At 42.2% G+C, this 19,151-nt stretch overlaps 1 protein-coding gene across 1 annotated transcript in view; it reads left to right on the forward strand.

Moving 5' to 3' along the window:
• PTPN23 (protein tyrosine phosphatase non-receptor type 23) overlaps nucleotides 1-19,151 on the forward strand; it is a 558,626-nt gene that overhangs the window by 438,858 nt on the left and 100,617 nt on the right. The window contains exon 22 of the mRNA XM_085628617.1: nucleotides 6,274-6,378. Coding sequence (XP_085484743.1) covers nucleotides 6,274-6,378 — 105 coding nt within the window. The remainder of the gene's footprint in view (nucleotides 1-6,273; nucleotides 6,379-19,151) is intronic.

Below are 19,151 nucleotides of genomic sequence, written 5' to 3' on the forward strand. Positions count from 1 at the left end.
TGGGTTTTTGAAAATACCGGTCCAGTATTAGAGCAGGTCTTTGTTGTTAGATTATACCAGCAAATATACTAGTGATCAAGCCAAGGCCAACAGCAGGGCCAACAACAAAACTGGCAGTACCAGCAGGTAAGACAGTCCTTTCGTGGGCACCCAACAACAAAGAGACGGTCCACAGACCACCACCAAGTGACTGCTTTCCAAAAGGGGCACATGTAGCGAAAAGATCACCAAGTGACACCCCAGCATTACAACCTGCAGAATCTCAACATCCTGTAAGTGAACAGTTCATTCATCATACAACACCAGTGGGAGGCAGAGTAAATATTTCCTCCAAGAATGGAAGAAAATAACTACGGACAAGTGAGTGTTGAACATAATTCAATACGGTTACTGCATAGAGCTAAACAGGCAACCTCCCAACAAAAGACCAAAGCGAAAGATACATTCACAAAGGGAATTATCTCAATTGCTGGAGGAAGTGCTGGAACTTTAAACAAAACATGCAATAGAACATTTGCCTCACAAGGCAAGTAACAAAGGCATTTACTAAACGTACTTCCTAATTCCAAAGGTAGATTGAACCCTACACCCTATATTAAACGTAAGGTTCCTAAACAAGTACATAAAAACACAATGGTACAAAATAACTATGCTGCAGGAGGTGATGCCTCAATTGCAACAAGGAGATTACATGGCAATCATATACTTAAAATGCGCTTACTTGCACATCCCTATGAACAAAATACACAAGAACCTATTAAGTTTTGTGGTCAACAAGACACACTATCAGTTCAAGGTGCTAGCATTCAGATTCAAATCAGCACCAAGAGTGTTCACAAAGTGCCTAGCAACAGTAGCCGCACACCTACGAAAACCGGGAATTCACTTCTACCCATATCTAGACGACTGGTTGGTAAGAGCAAGCTCATACCCTCTTTCCTAGGGGATTCTTAGCTTTACACCCACATACATGCTAGGTACACTTAGTTAAGGTCCGCATTGTAGGAGTACACTTACCTGTCATGTTTATTTTCCTGCATATATTCACTTTTTTAGCACCATGATAGAATTTTACTTTACGTTTACTCTGTTGGTGCTTGTTCTCTCTTGTGTTAGCTTCTGTCTATTGATTGTCGCAGCAAATATGTTTTATACTAGAATGACACTGGTTCAATAATTGCTTATTGAAAATGTCCCCAACGTTTATTCTGTGTATCTCTCCGAGACTAAGTGAGCATGATTTACTGAGCCAAAAGTACTATGCTATTTGCACGATCCCTGAAGGATCAAGGGTTGTCATGTTCAATGGTTGCCAGAAACTATTCGCTTCCTGGTAATGTTATGGGGCTTATGGTGGCACTGTGAGCTAGCTGGTCTATAGGCTTACATATCCTGTTGGGGGTGTCCGGAATCAGTCTAAACACCAATCCCTTAGTTTATGTTGTCCAACAAACGCGCAGATACTAAGTATTTTTAGGAACTACACGACACTTGGAGGATTGGAATGCTCCGCAATCTCAATAACTGCAGTCGGGTCCAACAAATCCAATCCGTATCCAACCCTGACATCTACTAATCTGTGCGCTTCATCTCAGAAATGTAGAATAGCATGTTTGGACATGTGATTAAGCCGGGCATCTGATTGAAGGGGTGGCAAGCATTTGCAATAGACTAGATATCCCTGAATTTGCAGAACAACAATTTTCAGCAATGACAAGCGAAATGGAAATTGGCCTGAATTTGAAGGTCTAAGTGGATTTATTCCAGCCTTGATCAGAGTATGAAAGTATAGGGTGCTCTCTGTCATGTTAAGAAGACATTACTCAGCTGTAGTACATCTGGTAATCCTCCTTTTCTAACCATCCTTAGCTCTAGGGCGTTAAGAGTTCTAAACACACATGGTGGACTGTCTGGAAGGAGGGTAATATTAAAAAATAAAATCAGCTGTGGCTGGCACCGATTGGGGGTGGAGGGGGGAGTGGCGCAGGGATGGGGGAGGGGTAGGATAAATAAAAAACATTATTTAACTACCTGCTTGCCGCATTCTCCTTACCACTCTTCCTGGTCGCATCACTCCTCCTCCTCCCGCCAGCAGTAACAGGAAGCAGCCTGGAGGAACTCAGGCTCCCCATAGCCAATCACAACGCTGCAATACAGCATTGCAATTGGTCTGAGTGCCATGACTCTGCGCTCAGACAGGGCATGGGGGCCTGGACATGTTCTCCACCCAGGCTGTAATGCAGCCTGGGCGGAGAAGAGGGAAAGTGTGCATGACTGGTTTGGGCGGGCCGAGAGGGCTGGCCAAACAATCATTGCGCACTTGGGAGTGGGAGCAAACCACTCCGCTGCTCTGTCAGCCCCGCCTGCCCCGCCTTGCCTTGTAAAGCAGACGTGCACCAAAAAGGAGAAAATAAAATGATAATAACTAAGTCATTTAATTTTTTTCTTATACTGGTGAAAAAAATAGTGGGACAACGCTCCTCCGCCTTAGCGGAGGAGCCGCCACTGATAAAAATGGAGAACAGTGATGCCTTGTTGTTGAACCAGTTTCATGCACAATGCATGGAAATGGGGCAGTTGTAGGGGCAGAACAAAATAACTTTGTAGTATATGGGATGAAAATCAATAAAATCAGCATTTTTGTGCACATATTTGGGAGGTACAGCATCACAAATGTACAACATGCTGGTAAGTAAAGAGTCAAGAAAAAAAGACCGGGAACGGACAATCCATTTTGGTGGTTGGCAGACCCACTCACAAGGCCAGAAGTTACCTGTTTAAAGCCTGCAGCATGGACTGATTAGAATCTCAAAGAAGAAGCCAAGATCTCAAATGTTCTTTTTCGGCTTCTTTTTTCAACCCCCTAGACATTAATCACTTTAATCAATTCTTGGAAGCTTCAAGATTATTATTCCTCATATTCATTCTGTACAGAATCTAGTCTGTCTCTTACTTTTCGGAACTCCAGACCTCGTTTGAGGGAATGAGTCAGTTTTTTCTTGAATACAAAGTTTAAATAGCGATTAATAGTGCAACCCAGACCTGAGTATATAAATAATTTTTAAGTACATAATTCGGCATTGATGAAATACAAAAAACATTCTCAAAGGTAGATATAGGTGTGCATTTGCAGAAGCCGGGTTTGGTGGCTTAGTGGACTAATGCATCCACTGCAGGGACCCGTGATCGGCCTCATGGTCACAGGTTCAAATCCCGGCGGGACCACTCAGCCTTTCATCCATCTGAGGTCGATTAAACGAGAACCATTGAGTTGGGTAACAATAAACATCTGTTATTCAGCGCCAAGAGACCTACGGGTGAACGTGCGCTTTACAAATAAACGTTGTTACCCTACCCAAGGCAAGGCTTCACAACTTCTTTGATTGAAGAAGGAATCGTATGATTGGGTTTTAGGATGATCTGTCCCTATGCCAAAGAGCTTTACAGTGTTTCTCTTGACTGAACAGGACCTCCACATGTACTGATATTTACGTATTTATATTTATATATTGCAGATCTTACTGTATTGGAACATAGAGCGGTATATCTTTGCATTTGTCTTGTAGTTCTTAGCTTGCGACTCTGGGTGAGGTATAGAACTGTGAAAGAATGGTGTTGAAAAAATGGTTTCAAGGTAAGCAGGTTTCAGTCAATTCCAGTCTATTATTAAAAGGCTGCATGTCAGCTAGCGTGTCTGCTATAGTCTTCAAGATTGGACCCCAAGTCAGCAAGACACTTTTTCAAATCATTTTTGGTCAGCACCATATTTTCTCTGAAGCCACAGTAGGTATTGTAGTTTGGTTATTTTCTCGCTCCCTTGAAGTTAGGGATTTTGTATTTCCTCTTGTTTAGCTAATTTGCTCATTTTAGGCAGTGAAGGGACGAAGTGCATTGGACTATTTAACAGATCTCTTCATGAAGTATAATTAGGGCTCCCGGTTTTATGGTATTTATTTTCTTGACATTTCAGTCTGCATTTATTCATATTTATTTTTTGCTCATTTTTTCTGTAATTATCCATATTTATTTTGTGTTTTGTGAAAAAATGAAGCTGACACCGGTATAGTCCCACATTTATTAAACTGAGAAAAGTACACTTGTACTTGAATGCCTGACAGGTTTCAATAGTATGAACACCCGTAGACAATAAATCAATAGCCTTGTATGAAAACAAACATGTTTGTATCATTAGTGTGCATATCTGCAGCTGTTTCAACCTCAGTCCTAAAATTTCCAACTTTTTTAGCTCCATTTTTATCCACATTTAAAAATAAATACAGACTGGACAATACATTGTTTTCTGTCTGTGTATCTGTACAAAACTTTAAAAACTGAAAACAGGGAGTCTTAAGTATGATTTATCTTGTGCTTGGACATTACTTGCCCTTCTTCCTCTCACTTTTAGATCAACTGTAGGTACAGATGGTCTATGGGGTTGTTTCGCATTGTGTCCACTACCACTTAGGTCAGTTATTACTGCATTTACAGGGTCTCCATGGCTGCCAATCAGGCCTTTATGATAGCTTCCTTTGTTTTATGGTGGCCTTGCTACAGGCTTGCTTATTATAGTTAGCTCTGTATCTTCCTTTTTTGGGTACTCCTGTCCAGTTTTTTTTAATTTGTTGGAAGCGTTTGTAAAGTCTAGGGGAATCTTTTAAAAGTGTTGCACCCCTGTATCCTCTGGTTCATTTGCCAGCCACCTTTGATTGTGGGCCCCTGGATGCTGCATTCAGTATTCATTTCTCACTTGTGTCTTGCTGTATCACTCTCCTAGGAAGTCCCCCCCCTTGCTTCCTCTTTCCGAGGCTGTGCCCTCTCTCCAGGGCCTCACCGCTCACCTGAGGGTGTGTGTGGCTTTCCCGATTCCACTCGAGGGTCACTGGGTGCTGTCAGCACTGCCAGGGAGTCTGCCACAATGGACAGGGAGTAGCGCACCAGGGCTATCACATGCTTCAATGTTGCGTCGTCATGATGGGTGCTTTAGAATCCACTGCCATCCATAGTCCTTGGTTGGGCCTGTAGGCCTCGTCAAAGTGTTGGTCTACTCATCAACTATTCTTCTTTCATTGTTCTTGCAAAGAGATCACTTGATCATGACTCAAGCGGGGAATCCAAAGCTGCTCAGCAAGGCTGCTATGCTGGCGCCATCTTGGGTGTATGTGCCCAAGTGAGTGCTTCTATTTTCTTGAAGAAAAGCAGTTGGCTATGCATAAATCTGTTAGGTCAGTTGTGTGGTAGTTGAGGTCTGAGTCTCTACGCCCCACACTACCTCCCTGTGATGCCTTGGACTGCTTGACCCTCTGCTTTGAGAGTCAGTTGTGGTAGGGATTTAACTTGGCCACATTTGCAGTGGCTTAGTTAAATGAGCCCATGACGTCAGTGGTAAAAGAACCTAACTCCCGTGGTTGGGGCCCAGAACCCCTTTGGGACCTGTGCCCCTAGGTGGATTTTGACACTTCCCTTTCTAATGAGACACAACAGTAAATCCTCAAATCAATTCTCTTTCTGTTTGGATTGTAGCAACTCTCCTCAGCCTTTCGCCCTGTGGTGTGTATCACTGATAACTGGTGCAGAATGCTGCTGTAAGTCTGCTGCTGGTTATCAAACTAATATGAGGTATAGACTCAGTAATCCTGCAGTTAAGTGGTGTTTGCAAATCTAGATGTAGGGGAATCAATTAATAATTTTAAGAGGAGCGTGAAATTAGTAGTGTACTTCCAATTATTTAAATTTGTGACCTGTCAGTGTAAGTCTTAGATGCTTACAAAAATGAAACGTGTCTCCTGATTGCTTCTTACAAGAAAAATGTATATATTTATACATGCAGAAGACTCTGTTTTGGAGCCCACAGTGAATGTCCAACATATAATTTTTTAGCTGAATCAGATTATGGTTGCTTATCTTAAGACACTACAGACAAAATATCCACTGCTGTTGTTTGCACTACAAAAGTATCTTTCAGAACCTCTGCCATAAGCATAAAGTCTTAAAACTTTAGATTTGAGTATTTTTAAGTGGCTGTTTTCTTTATATCTGGTACATTCTATTTCTTCTCTCAGTAGGCAATAGATTCTGGTTATATTCAATTGTCATAACTTTAAAAACAAATGTAATCAGTGGTATTTCACTTGGCATATGATAATGATTTATTCAGGGTGTTTGGGTTGAAATGTCTTTATAGTGGTAGAAAACTAGTGCATGGGCAAAGATTCTTCTCTTTGAAATCTATACACGTACACATTTCATAATCCGGATACCATTATTTGCCCACAGGGGATTACCAGACAGTAAAGGAAACTTGTTGAGGTTTATCCAGGAAGTTCATGGACATTATCTTCACCAGCGTCCACTGCATACTCCCATCGTGGTGCACTGCAGGTAAACATGCGTGGTAGTATTTTATATTCCTGCAAGCATAATTTTTGTTAAAACAGGTAAGTTTTTTTCTACAAAGTGTTAATAATTGAGCATTCTAACCCAGACCTCCACATACCAGCAGCTGCCAACAAGTTTAGGTTCCAAACCCTGGTGCAAGGCAATTGTTATTTTGAACTTGAAAAAAATAACTATTTTATACTGAATTTTAACTATATTTTAAATTTCTTTTTTTAAGTATAAATGAAATATGCTCAAGCGAAATTCAAGTAAAACTTGGTGGTTCCAAGATTTAGGATCACGCTAAATATTCTTGAATGGGTAGGCACACTTGACCTTTCTTGCATATTGCCATGAACATTGGATGTGTCTTTAATGTACAGTTTCCTGAATAGTGTAGAGAAGTCATCAAAACCTTTGGTAACAAAAGAGTGTCCAACTATGCTCTTATAAATGCAAACATCAATCAGTTGTTACTTTTGGGGAAGGAGATTCTCTCCACATTTTATTTTTGATATGTGCAGGCTAACAATGTCGCAGACTCTGGTGGATGACAATGATCTTTACTTGTCCTTCAGGGGAATCTCCGTTGAAATCATATTCACTGAATGGATCCCAGAGCACATTTTAAAAAAGTTGCTTAAATGAACTCTTTTTCTGAAAAGCCCATTTTTAAAAACATTTATTTTTGGTATCCTATCGATAAGTTATGTTGCGCAAATTACTTTAACATTCTTTTAAAAGAACTATATCATAAAAAGGTCACTTCTTTAACAAAGTGGTGACAAACATTTTTTTTTTGTAAAAAGGTAAAGTCAGCTAAATGAGGGTTAATGTAATCAGATGGGGGCTGCAGGCTACAGGTGTTGCCTAACTGACTCTGCTCCTTTAAGGGAGTACATACCAACAGTATTTTATCATAGGGTGTTAGCGAAAGTTGCCCATTTAAAAAACAATTTTTTTTGCTGCTCCTGACAACAGGAATCTGAAACCTGAGCATGACCTGTTTTGCATTTTTGCAAGAGGAAACCTGTCCTAACCTCTCACATGTCACTTTACTTAATATCTTCTAAGACCGGGGTATCTTTTTTCTGTTTTATGAATTAAAATATTTTATTGATTGAAGATGCCACCTCTTTTTCTCAAATACTGTCCATGTTGAAAGCCTTACAATGTCTACATTGTTTCCCCCCTTGAAAGTCATCTTGTGTAAGGGATGCCTTTGTTGTCAGAAATTGTCCAGGAGGACTGCAAACGATTTGCCTCAGAATCCTGAATGAAAACCAGAGCATATTCCAAGAATGCTTCAGGGAGATTAGATAAGCATGGAGAGGTGAGACATACTGCCATGGCTCTTCCCATTATATCTAAAACAAGTGTCTCCACACTTTCCTATAGTGAGAGCTACTTCTGATCATTGAAAATCATTCAGAGCATACACCGTAGCTGTATCGCTAAAGATCTATAGTAGGTTCCTCAAAAATCACTTTGGTCCCTTTGCTTTTGTATGTGAATCACCTCTGAGGGTAGCACTGTTCTCATCTTTAGAGCTGGGGCCTGAAAGACTTCCACTACCTGGATAATTGCCTTAAAGTACATTGGTTGAAGTCTTGAAACAAGCAAATTAGAAAGTTATTTTTTAACATGTATATTGCACCAGCACAACAAATCAGGCAATCAGTAATAATACATTTTATGAGGCACATGTAGACTTCATATTGCTCTACATATAAACATATCCCTGCAGACACCCCCAAATGGTATACATGTCCAACAAGGAGCTCTTAAAGAAAGGAAAGAACAGCAGCATAAGACAAAGAACAGAGTGAAGTTAAGAAAAAGGATGGAGAAGCAAGAGGAGAATAAAGAAAAGAAATTGGAGAAACTGAAGCAGTTAATGAGAGAAAGAGGCATAAAATAAGAGGGAAGAAGGGAGATAAAGAAGCAGCGAAAGAAAGAATAAAGGAAACAGAGCAGCGGAAAAAGTGAGGAAGATTAGATTGTAGCAACAAAAAGGGGAGGGGCAAACGAAAAAGTGACTAGAAAGGAGTAAGACAAAAAATAGAAGAGAAAAGGAAAGAAAACAGAAAGATGACTAAGAAAAATTAGGAAAGAGGCAAAAAGAAGAAGGAAAAAATGAAAAAGTAGAGAAAAACAAAGAGTAGGAAAATGAGAGACAAGATGGAAATAAAGGAGAGAAAAAAATGAGAAACAAAAGACAAGACGGAAGGAAAGGATGGAAAGCGATAGGACGTAAGATAGACATAGAGAAGAAAAAAATAAATGGAGAGAATGTAAGTTACATAAAAGATATGTAGAAAAGAGAGAATGGAAGGACCAGAGGAAGATGGAGCAAAAGAAAAAAAATAGTAAAGAAGGAATTTTTTACTAGAGGGTGGGCTGTATGGCCCTACACTGTCTGCTTCTCGGCCTAATAAAACCTGCTGCACAATAGTTCAAAATGGTGCCCGTAGGCAAGTTGCTTGTTTTGAAACCAAATTAAGGAGATTATCTGAACAATTCTGAGGCCGCCTATGAGCTACTGATTAACTCTTTGGAGACCCCCACTCTAGAACATCCTGGAGAGGAAAATCTGAGGAGAAAACATGGCTTGAGAGACACCAATGCCTTAGTTCATTGTCCAAGTCTGTGTCTTTGAAGATGGGCACTGAAGCAACAGGTTCATTTTTTGAGTGCATGTTTGCCATTGCAAGGACAATCTACATTGGAATGGGCACACCATTCTCAATTGAAGAGGGTCATGGTGTCAAAATATACACTGATTTCAAAATATTCAAGGTTGAGCAGGTGGTTACATCTTTCCATGGAATGGATCGACAAATTGATGAAAGAAAGCGCTCACATTTTTTAACTCTTGTTATTGCTGCCATATTCTTCTACTCATGAGGTAATGACCTATGAACTGTTTCTGCAAAATCACAACCATACACAATCTTTACAGCAACTTTGACAACTGGACTTTATCATTTTGGCATTACATTTTCTGATATCGGACAAAGACAACACCCTGACCGAAAGGAACAAAATCACTACAGAGGAAACCACAGGAATCATGAAGACTATCCACTCCAGGGCACCACCAGACCCTTGTTGCAACTACGCTTTCAACAAAGGCTCATCCCCCATAAGGGAAGAAATCACCCTATTCTCAAAAGCTCCATCAACGCAGCCACCTTCCAGAGGGCATGGAAGCATGCAGTTGCCAATGTCCTCCTGAACAAGCTATAGGCAACCCCTCTGCAGCCTTTTACACAGTCTCCCATCCTGACCAATTGACTTCACAAGGTGGGCATGCAAGGACCAGGCCTTCAACGGATCTGGACCTTCCTCACCAGAAGAACCCAAATGGTCAACTTGCCACCATACTCCTCAGAAGCCAGCAACTCCTCTGCAGAATCCTTCAGGGTTCCTCCCTTAGTCCAACCCTTTTCAACGTCTACATGACCCCACTGGTGAAAGTCATCTACACACACATCACCAACATACTCACCTACACAATCATGCTGACCCTCTCGGACAAAATACCCAGCACCAGAGCAACTTCAACTCATGCATGATCAAAGTGGCCAACTCAATGAAGTCCAACTGTGTCAAGGTGAACACGGACAAGACAGAAGTGGTGATCTTCAGAAAAGATACCTTGCCATGGAATTTTGCCTGGTGGCCTACAATCCCCAGACTCACTCCCACAAGAGCAAGAAACCTCAACATCATTATTGACAAGTTGAACATATCCGTCCAGGTCAACTCAGTCTCCATGCCCTGCTTTCTCACCCTGAAGATGCTGAAGAAGATCTTCAAGTGGCTATTCAACAGCACCAGGAAAATCATTATCCTAGCCCTCATCACATCCTGTAGCCCATAGCCCTAGACTTCAGGAGCACTCTCTACACTGGAATCGCCAACCAACTCGCAAAAAGACTGCAGATTGTCAAGAACACAGCAGCCAGAATGGTCCTCAACCTCCTACGCCAGTCTTGCATCACACCACACATGAGGGAAATCCACTGGTTCCCAATGCATAGGCACGCGCAGTTCAAACTACTCATCCACACTTACAAAGCACTACACAAAACAGATCCAGCTTACCTGAATAGCCGCATGCAGTTTCACCACACATTCAGATACCTCTTCTCAGCTGTACTCTCACTAACGCACATCCCACACATACACAAAAGCAAATCAGGAGGTTGCGCTTTCTCTTACATTACTTACATTGCTACTAAGGTGTGGAACGACGTCCCACCCCTCATTATAGCCTCCTCATCTCCTCTTAGACGCTGTAAGAAGCTGAAGTTCTGATAGAGACTTGTAACTGCAATTTCCTCATCTTTTGAATATTCCCCAGGCGTCAGACTGGATCCAGAAACTTTTCAGCAGTGTCTCTGTGTACCGGAAGGTGGCGCCTTGCGGCTCCGCACAAAATGCCAGTCCCCTCCAGAAACTACATGCAACGCCTATATAGGCGCCACTCCCGCTTGCTGACTTCAGTTCCTTTCTTTCTGTGTCACCTTATGCAGGTCTGGAGCTCCCTTCCTGTCCCTCAGACATTTCACCTCATATGTTCTCAAGTGTACAAGGGCTTTCACCCTCAACCTACAAGTTTTAATCCTTGTAGGGACTGTCACAAGATCCCCACGAGGTGCGCTTGTGGTGCGTAGGGGTCGAGCCACAACTCCATGGCATGCACCTACTGTGAGTTGATGAACCCGAATGCCATCAAGGTGTGGTAAATAATTTAATTACCGGGACTTAATTTGATACAGAAAAATAATAAAGATAGCTCAGTAAAATAAGAGGCAAAATCCGTGATATTAGAGGTTAGGAATGGGCTTTATTCCAATGGACGATTTCGAAATCGTGGACTCCAGGTTCCATCACCACGGAGGCTCAGGAAGTGAAGTACATACTTTATTGATAAGTAATCACTTTTATACAATAGGCATTACAGTGAAGCAAATGCAGGAGGCGTAACGATTGATAGTAGAGATAGAACATACATGCGTAGCAAAAGTGGGCGTAACTGGGTGTAATTAAAGAACGTCATCAGGTATGATGTCATAATAGGGTGGTTCCATGAAAGAATTTTGCAATGTCAGCAGAAATACTTGGCAGAAATGCGCGCGCAGCAGCATGACGTATGATTGACGTGCGACTAGGGGGTGAAGGGGATTTGACATTTAACTCTACATGTGGCGACAGATGTCTGGAGGGTCAAGTCAACCTAATCCCAAATCATATCTAACATCCTATGTTTAAAGAACTATGTTATCCAAAAGAGAGGTCTCTTAGAGTAGAATCTTATTCTATACTGACTATACTGACTGTTAGTGCGTGTACAAGCGTCTAAGTGTCTACACTAGATGCGAGGGCAGAAGTCTTCCATGATAATAGGGCTATGAATTACTTGCATAAAGACAGAGAAGCCGGGCCTTTGCTCGGTAGCTGGAAGAATGTTTACTTAAACTACTAGACAGGAATGCATTGGGTAGGGAGCGGAGCAGATAATTTTGAAGGTGAAATATAGTTTTTTGGCAGGCAGCAAGCTGATGTCAGGCACCGTGAGCCGCGCAGGGAATGAGACAAAGTTCATGGTCACAGATGCAGGCTCAGACTGGAGCTTTCAGAGGCAGAAGGCAGAAAAAGGCTTGATGGCAGAATCAGGGCCTACTCGCCTGAACTGTAAAATGGGATAAGTGAACCATATAAAGGCGGTGGCCTTTTATACTTAGGAATGGAATATCCGGCCCATTCATGGCGGATCTGAAAGAGGACATGTTGGCGGTGGACGCACATGTGTTTGCGTCTTCATAACTGGAACTGGAGGAAACATACATGTACTTGTGATTTATACATGAAACCGTTGGGGTCCAAGATAGGGGACATAACTGACCAGAAAAATCCATATTTCCACATTCCCTCCTTGTCCCCTACTTGCCCGTTAAGAGATATCAATCTTCATCAATCCGTTGATCTGTTCATATAGCATCATTTGTTCTTCTTTTTTCTTCTGGGATGAATGAAATCTTGGTGGTGGAATACACGATGTGGCACACAGACCACAGATCGCTGGTCCACATTGTAGACATAGACAGCAACTGAATAGTATGAGAAAGCCAATACCTAGGAAGGATAGGACCTTCCATCCAAAGGTAGATAATACACTCCAAAACCAACCGGACCAAGTCCAGGTGCCTGGACTCTGGTGTATCTGGCTTACAATCTTATGAAGGCGAGTTATGGCTTTATATACAGATGGCGCATTTTCTGGTATGAAAATGCAACAACTTGATCCGATGACCCTACAAGCTCCGCCCCTATCGGCCAGGATGACGTCAAGGACAAGACGATTTTGAAGCACAACAATCCGCATAGCAGACTGCTCTTCTGTTAAATTGCCTAAGGCGGAAATAGTTTCGTTCACTACTGCTTCAAGGGTTCTAGTTAATCTACGTATCAGCTTACTATTAGTAACGGTACCTATATAGGGAAAGAGACCTTTATTGAAATCTGTGTATTTTTCCCATGCTGTTTCAGTGTAATCGACTATTGGGAGATCTCTCCTTTCTCTATTGTGTACTAAATGAGTATTTCTGTGATAATCAGGAGGAGCTAGAAAAACAGGTGGCAAAAGGAATCCGATGTAGCAGGTACCATCCTAATCTAGAGGCAGACGTATATATGCCGTCTGACCACATATAAAATAGGAATGGCGGGAAGCTCTAGATGTCGACTTGCCTTGATCACTAAATTCTATTACAGTGGTGCATCTACTATGGCCCATATGTATGGAACCATTCTTTCTTACACATAATTCACCTTTTACTGGAAATACTGGCATGGCGGGCAAAATTGGAGTAGCTTCGGATTCGACATTCAAGATCAAGAGATTAAGCGTAAAATTACCTAATCCATATACTTCATTTTCTAGATCAGTTCCTGTTCTTTTGGGAAGTCCCTCCTTGTTGGGGTGGCAGACTTTAAGTAAAACTAAGTTCAGATTTCCCCATACCCCGTTGTCTTGATAAACTGCTGAGTTCGAATCTTGGGAATTAATTAAACTAAACCATGCTCCACAGGAGCCGTTGTGTGTGAACGGGTATGGAAAGAGAGGTAGAATTCCTTTATAATTCTGATAGGGAGGGAGTCGGCCACATATCCAACAATTTGTAGCATTGCTAACCTGATGGGAATGATGTAACATACTAATAAAAGTGTTATTGCGCAGCGCAAATCTATATGACAATTCATGCGGAGGTAATTCACTAAAAGAATGTTCAGCAGTAACATTATAAACATGTCTAAAAATAGGATAACATATGTGCAACAATATACTTGCAGTAATTATTAAAAGACTTAGGAAAAACAGAATTAATAACGTCACTGTGCAATGACTACGCAGTGATTTACAGTACGCATGTCGTTTCAGTTTTATCCTTTTGTTTCTTTCTCTGTACAGGTCTAAGGGATACATGTCAGAGACAAATTCGACCGCTTCACCTTGGAGAGGACTTAAACAATCAAATTGCCTGACTGGTTAGACCTGAGTTTTAGTTTATATAGTTCACGACTATTTAATTCAACCAAAGGAAGTTTAGAGTCACTCGGGGAAGACACGCAAGGTGTGTCGTTTACATCTGATGGTAGTCCATGAAATTTCTTGATATGACTTGAATGTATCCAGCCTTTTCGACCTTCGATCTTTACGGCTGTCCTCGTCGTCAGCAATACCAGCTGAGGCGACCTCCACCTAGGATCCAGCTGAGACTTCCGATCAAAGTTCCTCACTAAGACCAAATCTCCTGGAATTACGTCATGGGGTTTCACCTCAGTGTTGTCGGGAAAAGCTGCAGCTACCTGTGAACGACAAGATTGTAGTGCAGACATCAAAGAAGCCAAGTAATCTGTCAGCATATTACAGTCAATATCAGTTATTTTGCGTGGTATAGGCGTCCCCCACATATTTGGTGGCCTACCAAAGACCACTTCATAAGGAGATAGCCCTGTTCGAGAGTGCGCTACCATTCTCATGTAAAAGAGTGCAACGGGTAAGGCTACTACCCAGTCGACACCTTTCTCTCTACATATTTTAGACAATCTAATTTTCAGAGTTTGATTATGTCGTTCCACGAGACCTGCTGCCTCGGGGTGTCGGACACAGTGGAATCTCCACTGATAGCCTAACAAGAGTGAAACGTGTTTCATTAGTTCGGAGGAAAACGGCTGGCCGTTATCTGAGTAGACAACACGTGGTAAACCGTACCGTGGGAAGAATTCTCGAACTAACTGTTTGGCAGTAGTCGGGGCAGTGTAATCTGAAACCGGGTATGCCTCTGTCCAACGGGAAAGAGCACAGACAACTACGAGAACATATTTGAATCCTCGACATCGTTCCATCTGGATATAATCCATCTGGAGGACTTCAAAAGGGTGATCAGGAGGCTGAAATCCACCCTGTTCTACGGGAATGCTTTTTCCTGGGTTAAACTGACAACAGATCATACAGGTACGGACTTTTTGTTTAGCTGCTGCTCGTAAATGTTTGTTGAACCAAATGTGTTGGATGCTGTCTAGCATAGCTTTTTCTCCTAGATGTGCTGGACTATGTACAGTGTTAATAACGACTTGGACCATTGAATCAGGAAGGAACCACACAGATTTTTCCTTCGTCATCCATCCTTGATCCGTTTGGATCCCTCCTAACTCAGTCCATTTCTTTATTTCATCTGGAGTAGCATGTGTCTGTATGTCAATTACGTCAAGAGCGGGATCCTTAACCATCATGCAATGTGTTGGTGTCGGGACTATTGTCTTTGTCATGTCGGATGTTTGAGTTTGAGCAGTCTGTTTAGCTGTTCTGTCAGCTAGATCATTGCCTTGAGAAATGATATCAGTAACTTTCGTATGAGCTTTACATTTCATAATTGATATTGCAGTGGGTAGATGTATTGCATCTAATAAGGCATGAATGAGGGGTCCGTGCTGAATGTGGGCACCGTGAGAAGTTAAATAACCTCTCTCTCGCCACAGCACGCCGAAGTCATGTACAACTCCGAATGCATAACGTGAATCAGTGTATATGTTGACTTTTTTATTTGTGGCTTGAATACAGGCTTGTGTCAGAGCGATGAGCTCTGCTGCTTGAGCGGACAAGGTATTTATACAATTTGTTTCAATGATTTCAGCGTCTGTTGTGACTGCATAAGCGGCCACTAACTCTCCTGTACCTGTTCTCATACATGAACCATCTACATACAACGTCAGGTCTGGGTCTGACAATGGAACGTCTGTCAAATCTTGCCTGGGTTTCGTCGTGATAGTGATAACTTCAATACAATCATGTGCAAGTGGGTCTGTTCCATTTACAGGTAACAGTGTGGCAGGATTCAATGTACTACAACGTCTGATTTCTATATGTGGCTGAAACAATGTTAATTCGTAACCAGTGAGTCGTGCTATAGTCAAGTGTTGTGTTTGTGTGCGGTTCAAGAGAACCTCTACTGCATGTGGTACTTGTACTGTCAATGGATGTCCTAACACTATGGCATCGCTTTGTCTAATTGCTAAAGCTGTTGCTGCCACTGATTTCAGGCACGCAGGCAGAGCCTGAGCTACGGGATCTAATGTACTAGAAAAATAAGCACACGGTTTGTGTGATCCTGCTTGTTCCTGTGTGAGTACTGACAAAGCAGTACCTTCGCGTTCTGTAACAAAGAGCGTAAATTGTTTGCTGTAACATGGTGTTGCTAGGACAGGTGCTTGACATAAAGCTTTCTTTAAACTTTCAAAAGCGTGTGTATGTTCCTGAGTCCAAGGGAGAACAGTCGATATGGCTACCTCCTGTGTTGTCAATTGAATGAGTGGTTTTGCTAGAAATGCATACTGAGGGATCCACTGCCTACAATATGAAGTGAGGCCTATGAAAGCCCGCACCTCCTTTTGTGTCTTGGGTATTGGCATATTTGCAATTAGCTGGATGCGATCTGGTGTAAGCTGCCTTCCCTCCTTGGACAGCGAGTGACCAAGGTAAACAACTCGCTGGACACAGAATTGCAGCTTAGAAGGGGACACCTTGTGTCCCTTTTCGGCCAAAAATTGTAATACCGTCAGTGATGCTTTCTCACATTCAGGTTCGTTTCTAGCGGTGATCAGCAGATCATCGACATATTGAAGCAGGGCAGTGTTGACTGGCATGTGTATACTGTCAAGTTCTCGTTTCAGTGCTTGGCTATAGATGCTGGGGCTTTCTGTAAATCCTTGAGGTGCGCGTGTGAATTTAAAGCTTCGTCCATTTAAACTAAATCCGAACAAGTATTGGCTTTCCGGATCTATTGGGACGCTGAAAAAGGCATTCTTGAGATCAATTACAGTAAAGAATGTTGCTTCGGAATCAATAGCTGTCAGTAATGAAGAGATGTCTGGAACTACGGGGTATTGTGGTACAATACATTTATTTAATTCGCGCAGATCAATAACCAATCGATATACTGGTGGAGCCTTTGGATCAGTTCGTTTAAGAATCGGAATTATCGGTGAATTACATACATTGGAGTCGGTCTCCACAACCACTCCTTGGCCAATAAGCTCGTCAATGATTTGCAGTAAAGCCACTACAGCATCTGGGGGTAACCTGTATTGTCGCATTCGTGGTAGTACCACTCCTGCCTTTAGTGTGACTCGATATGGTGTAATGTTCATGCAACCAACATCTGTAGGGCCTTGTGCCCATAAATGTGTGGGTAAAGTCTGCAGTCGGGAATCCATGTCTCGGGACACATAGTGCCCTTTGAAATCTCGTAAAAACAATCTTACTCCTTCCGGAGAACAACATATTATAGCTCCTAGAGCTTTCAAAGTTTTTATACCTAACAAGTTTTCTGGGCATGATTTAGTAAGCAATAAATCTGTAGTTCGGGTCAAAGGTCCTATCGTAAGTGGAAGAGGCTGTGATACTTCATTAACAATAGGTTTTCCTGAAAAACCAAGGGAAATATTCTGTGAGCCTGAGAGGGGTGCCCCTGGAACTTCACTACGTTTTATAGTTGTTCGACTTGCCCCTGTATCAAGTAAAAATTTTCTATCTTGGCCTAATAGTTCACTATGTACATAAGGTCCTTCTTGGTCTACAGGGACCTCGATAAGGGGTAAGTCAACTTCCCTCTCTAGGCTGGTTCATGCGTATCGTTGATAATCAGGATAGTCATACTGTGCGGTCTGGTACAGCTGTCGTGTCGTTGTTTGTGTGGCAGCAACAGGCAGCGCTGGTGCAGCTGGCACAAACTGTATAGACAGTTGTGGAGCTGGCATGGACTGGGCATGCTGCGGTGCTCCTTGTTCATTCTGATCCTGTCTAGGTGGCCGTGGTCTTTCTTGTGTTTTACCTGTGGCGATATTACGCTTCAGGACTGGGCAATCGTGTATGTAATGACCTGGTTGTTTACAATAGTTGCATGTCCCTTTTACAGGTCCTGCTGAATCACCGGACTGTGTCGTACCCTTTTTATGACCTTCAGCTGGAACTGTCTGGGAGACTAGCATTTTCATTTTTGTGTCTTTCATGCGTCTCTGCTCATGTTCTTGTTCCTCTCTAATTCTATTGTAATGGTACTGTAACATTTGTAACATTTGTGATGGGGTATTACCTTGCCAGGTACTCTCGAATTTTAATACTCTATTCTTCACCTGGGGCAAGGAATTTTCAACTAATTTTGTCACAAACAGATGTGGGTATGACTCGCTACTTGCTTTTATACCACTATTTATACCAAAACATTTTTCGAATCGGGCATAGAAATCACTAGTGTCTTCATCTTGCTTTTGTTTACAGGCTGAGATTGCACCCCAGTCTTCCTTTTTCGTGGTTAATAAACGTGGCAGTACCTGTACTAGTAAACCTGGTAGTGCTTTAGTTTTATCCCCAAGCCCTGCTCCTGCAGTTCGGGCCTTTTCTTCTGCTTCTAAGGCTGTCCATTCTATCTTTTGGTCTCCCACCTCCCACTCTTTTTCCTTGAGTTTTTCATAAATGCCAGCAGGCATTAATACCTTTAATATTGTCATAATGTCGGGATAGGTATACTCTCCCATGAGTAACATGTCTTTAATTTCTCGGTGGAAACCCGCTGGGTCTTTGATTTCTGATTACACAATTTATGAGGAAACGTAACAGTTCCCCCTGTAACTCCACTTTCTGGTATTCCATAGCTCTGTTAATACATTCAGAATCTCGCCCTGTTTGGACATAATGATATATATTGTCTAAATGCATAGTCATTCCTGGTAGCTTTCCTAAATACACCGTAGCTCGTCTGATACGTAATGATGCCAGGATCATTTCGTCCTCTTTTCCGGGCACAGGGTCATATCTACAATCTACAAGAAGTTCCTTAAGCGTGCGGGAATTTATGAGTTTGGGGGTACGTGGATGTGCTGATTCTTGAAAAGTAAGTTTATTTATTCTGGGTGGCGTAGAAAAAATGTTGGTAGCACCTCCGGTAGCCCCGTCTGGGGTATCGGACGTGAAAGGATTCGTTGAACGTGATACAGCAACTATAGGTGTGGACACAGCTGTAGGAGCAGCTGTAGGAACAGATGTGGAAACAGATGTGCTTGCCGGAACTTGTGTCAGGATTTGATGCTGTAGGGATACAGCTACAGGATCTTGGCGTTGAACCTCCCCGGCAGACGGTCTATGTGGGGCGGGGTTAGCATACTCGGGAGCTGCGTCATCTAAATATGAGGAAAGAAAAACATCTTCT

The sequence above is a fragment of the Triturus cristatus genome, chromosome 10 (assembly GCF_964204655.1).
Source record: "Triturus cristatus chromosome 10, aTriCri1.1, whole genome shotgun sequence".
NCBI classification, from domain to species: Eukaryota; Metazoa; Chordata; class Amphibia; order Caudata; family Salamandridae; genus Triturus; species Triturus cristatus.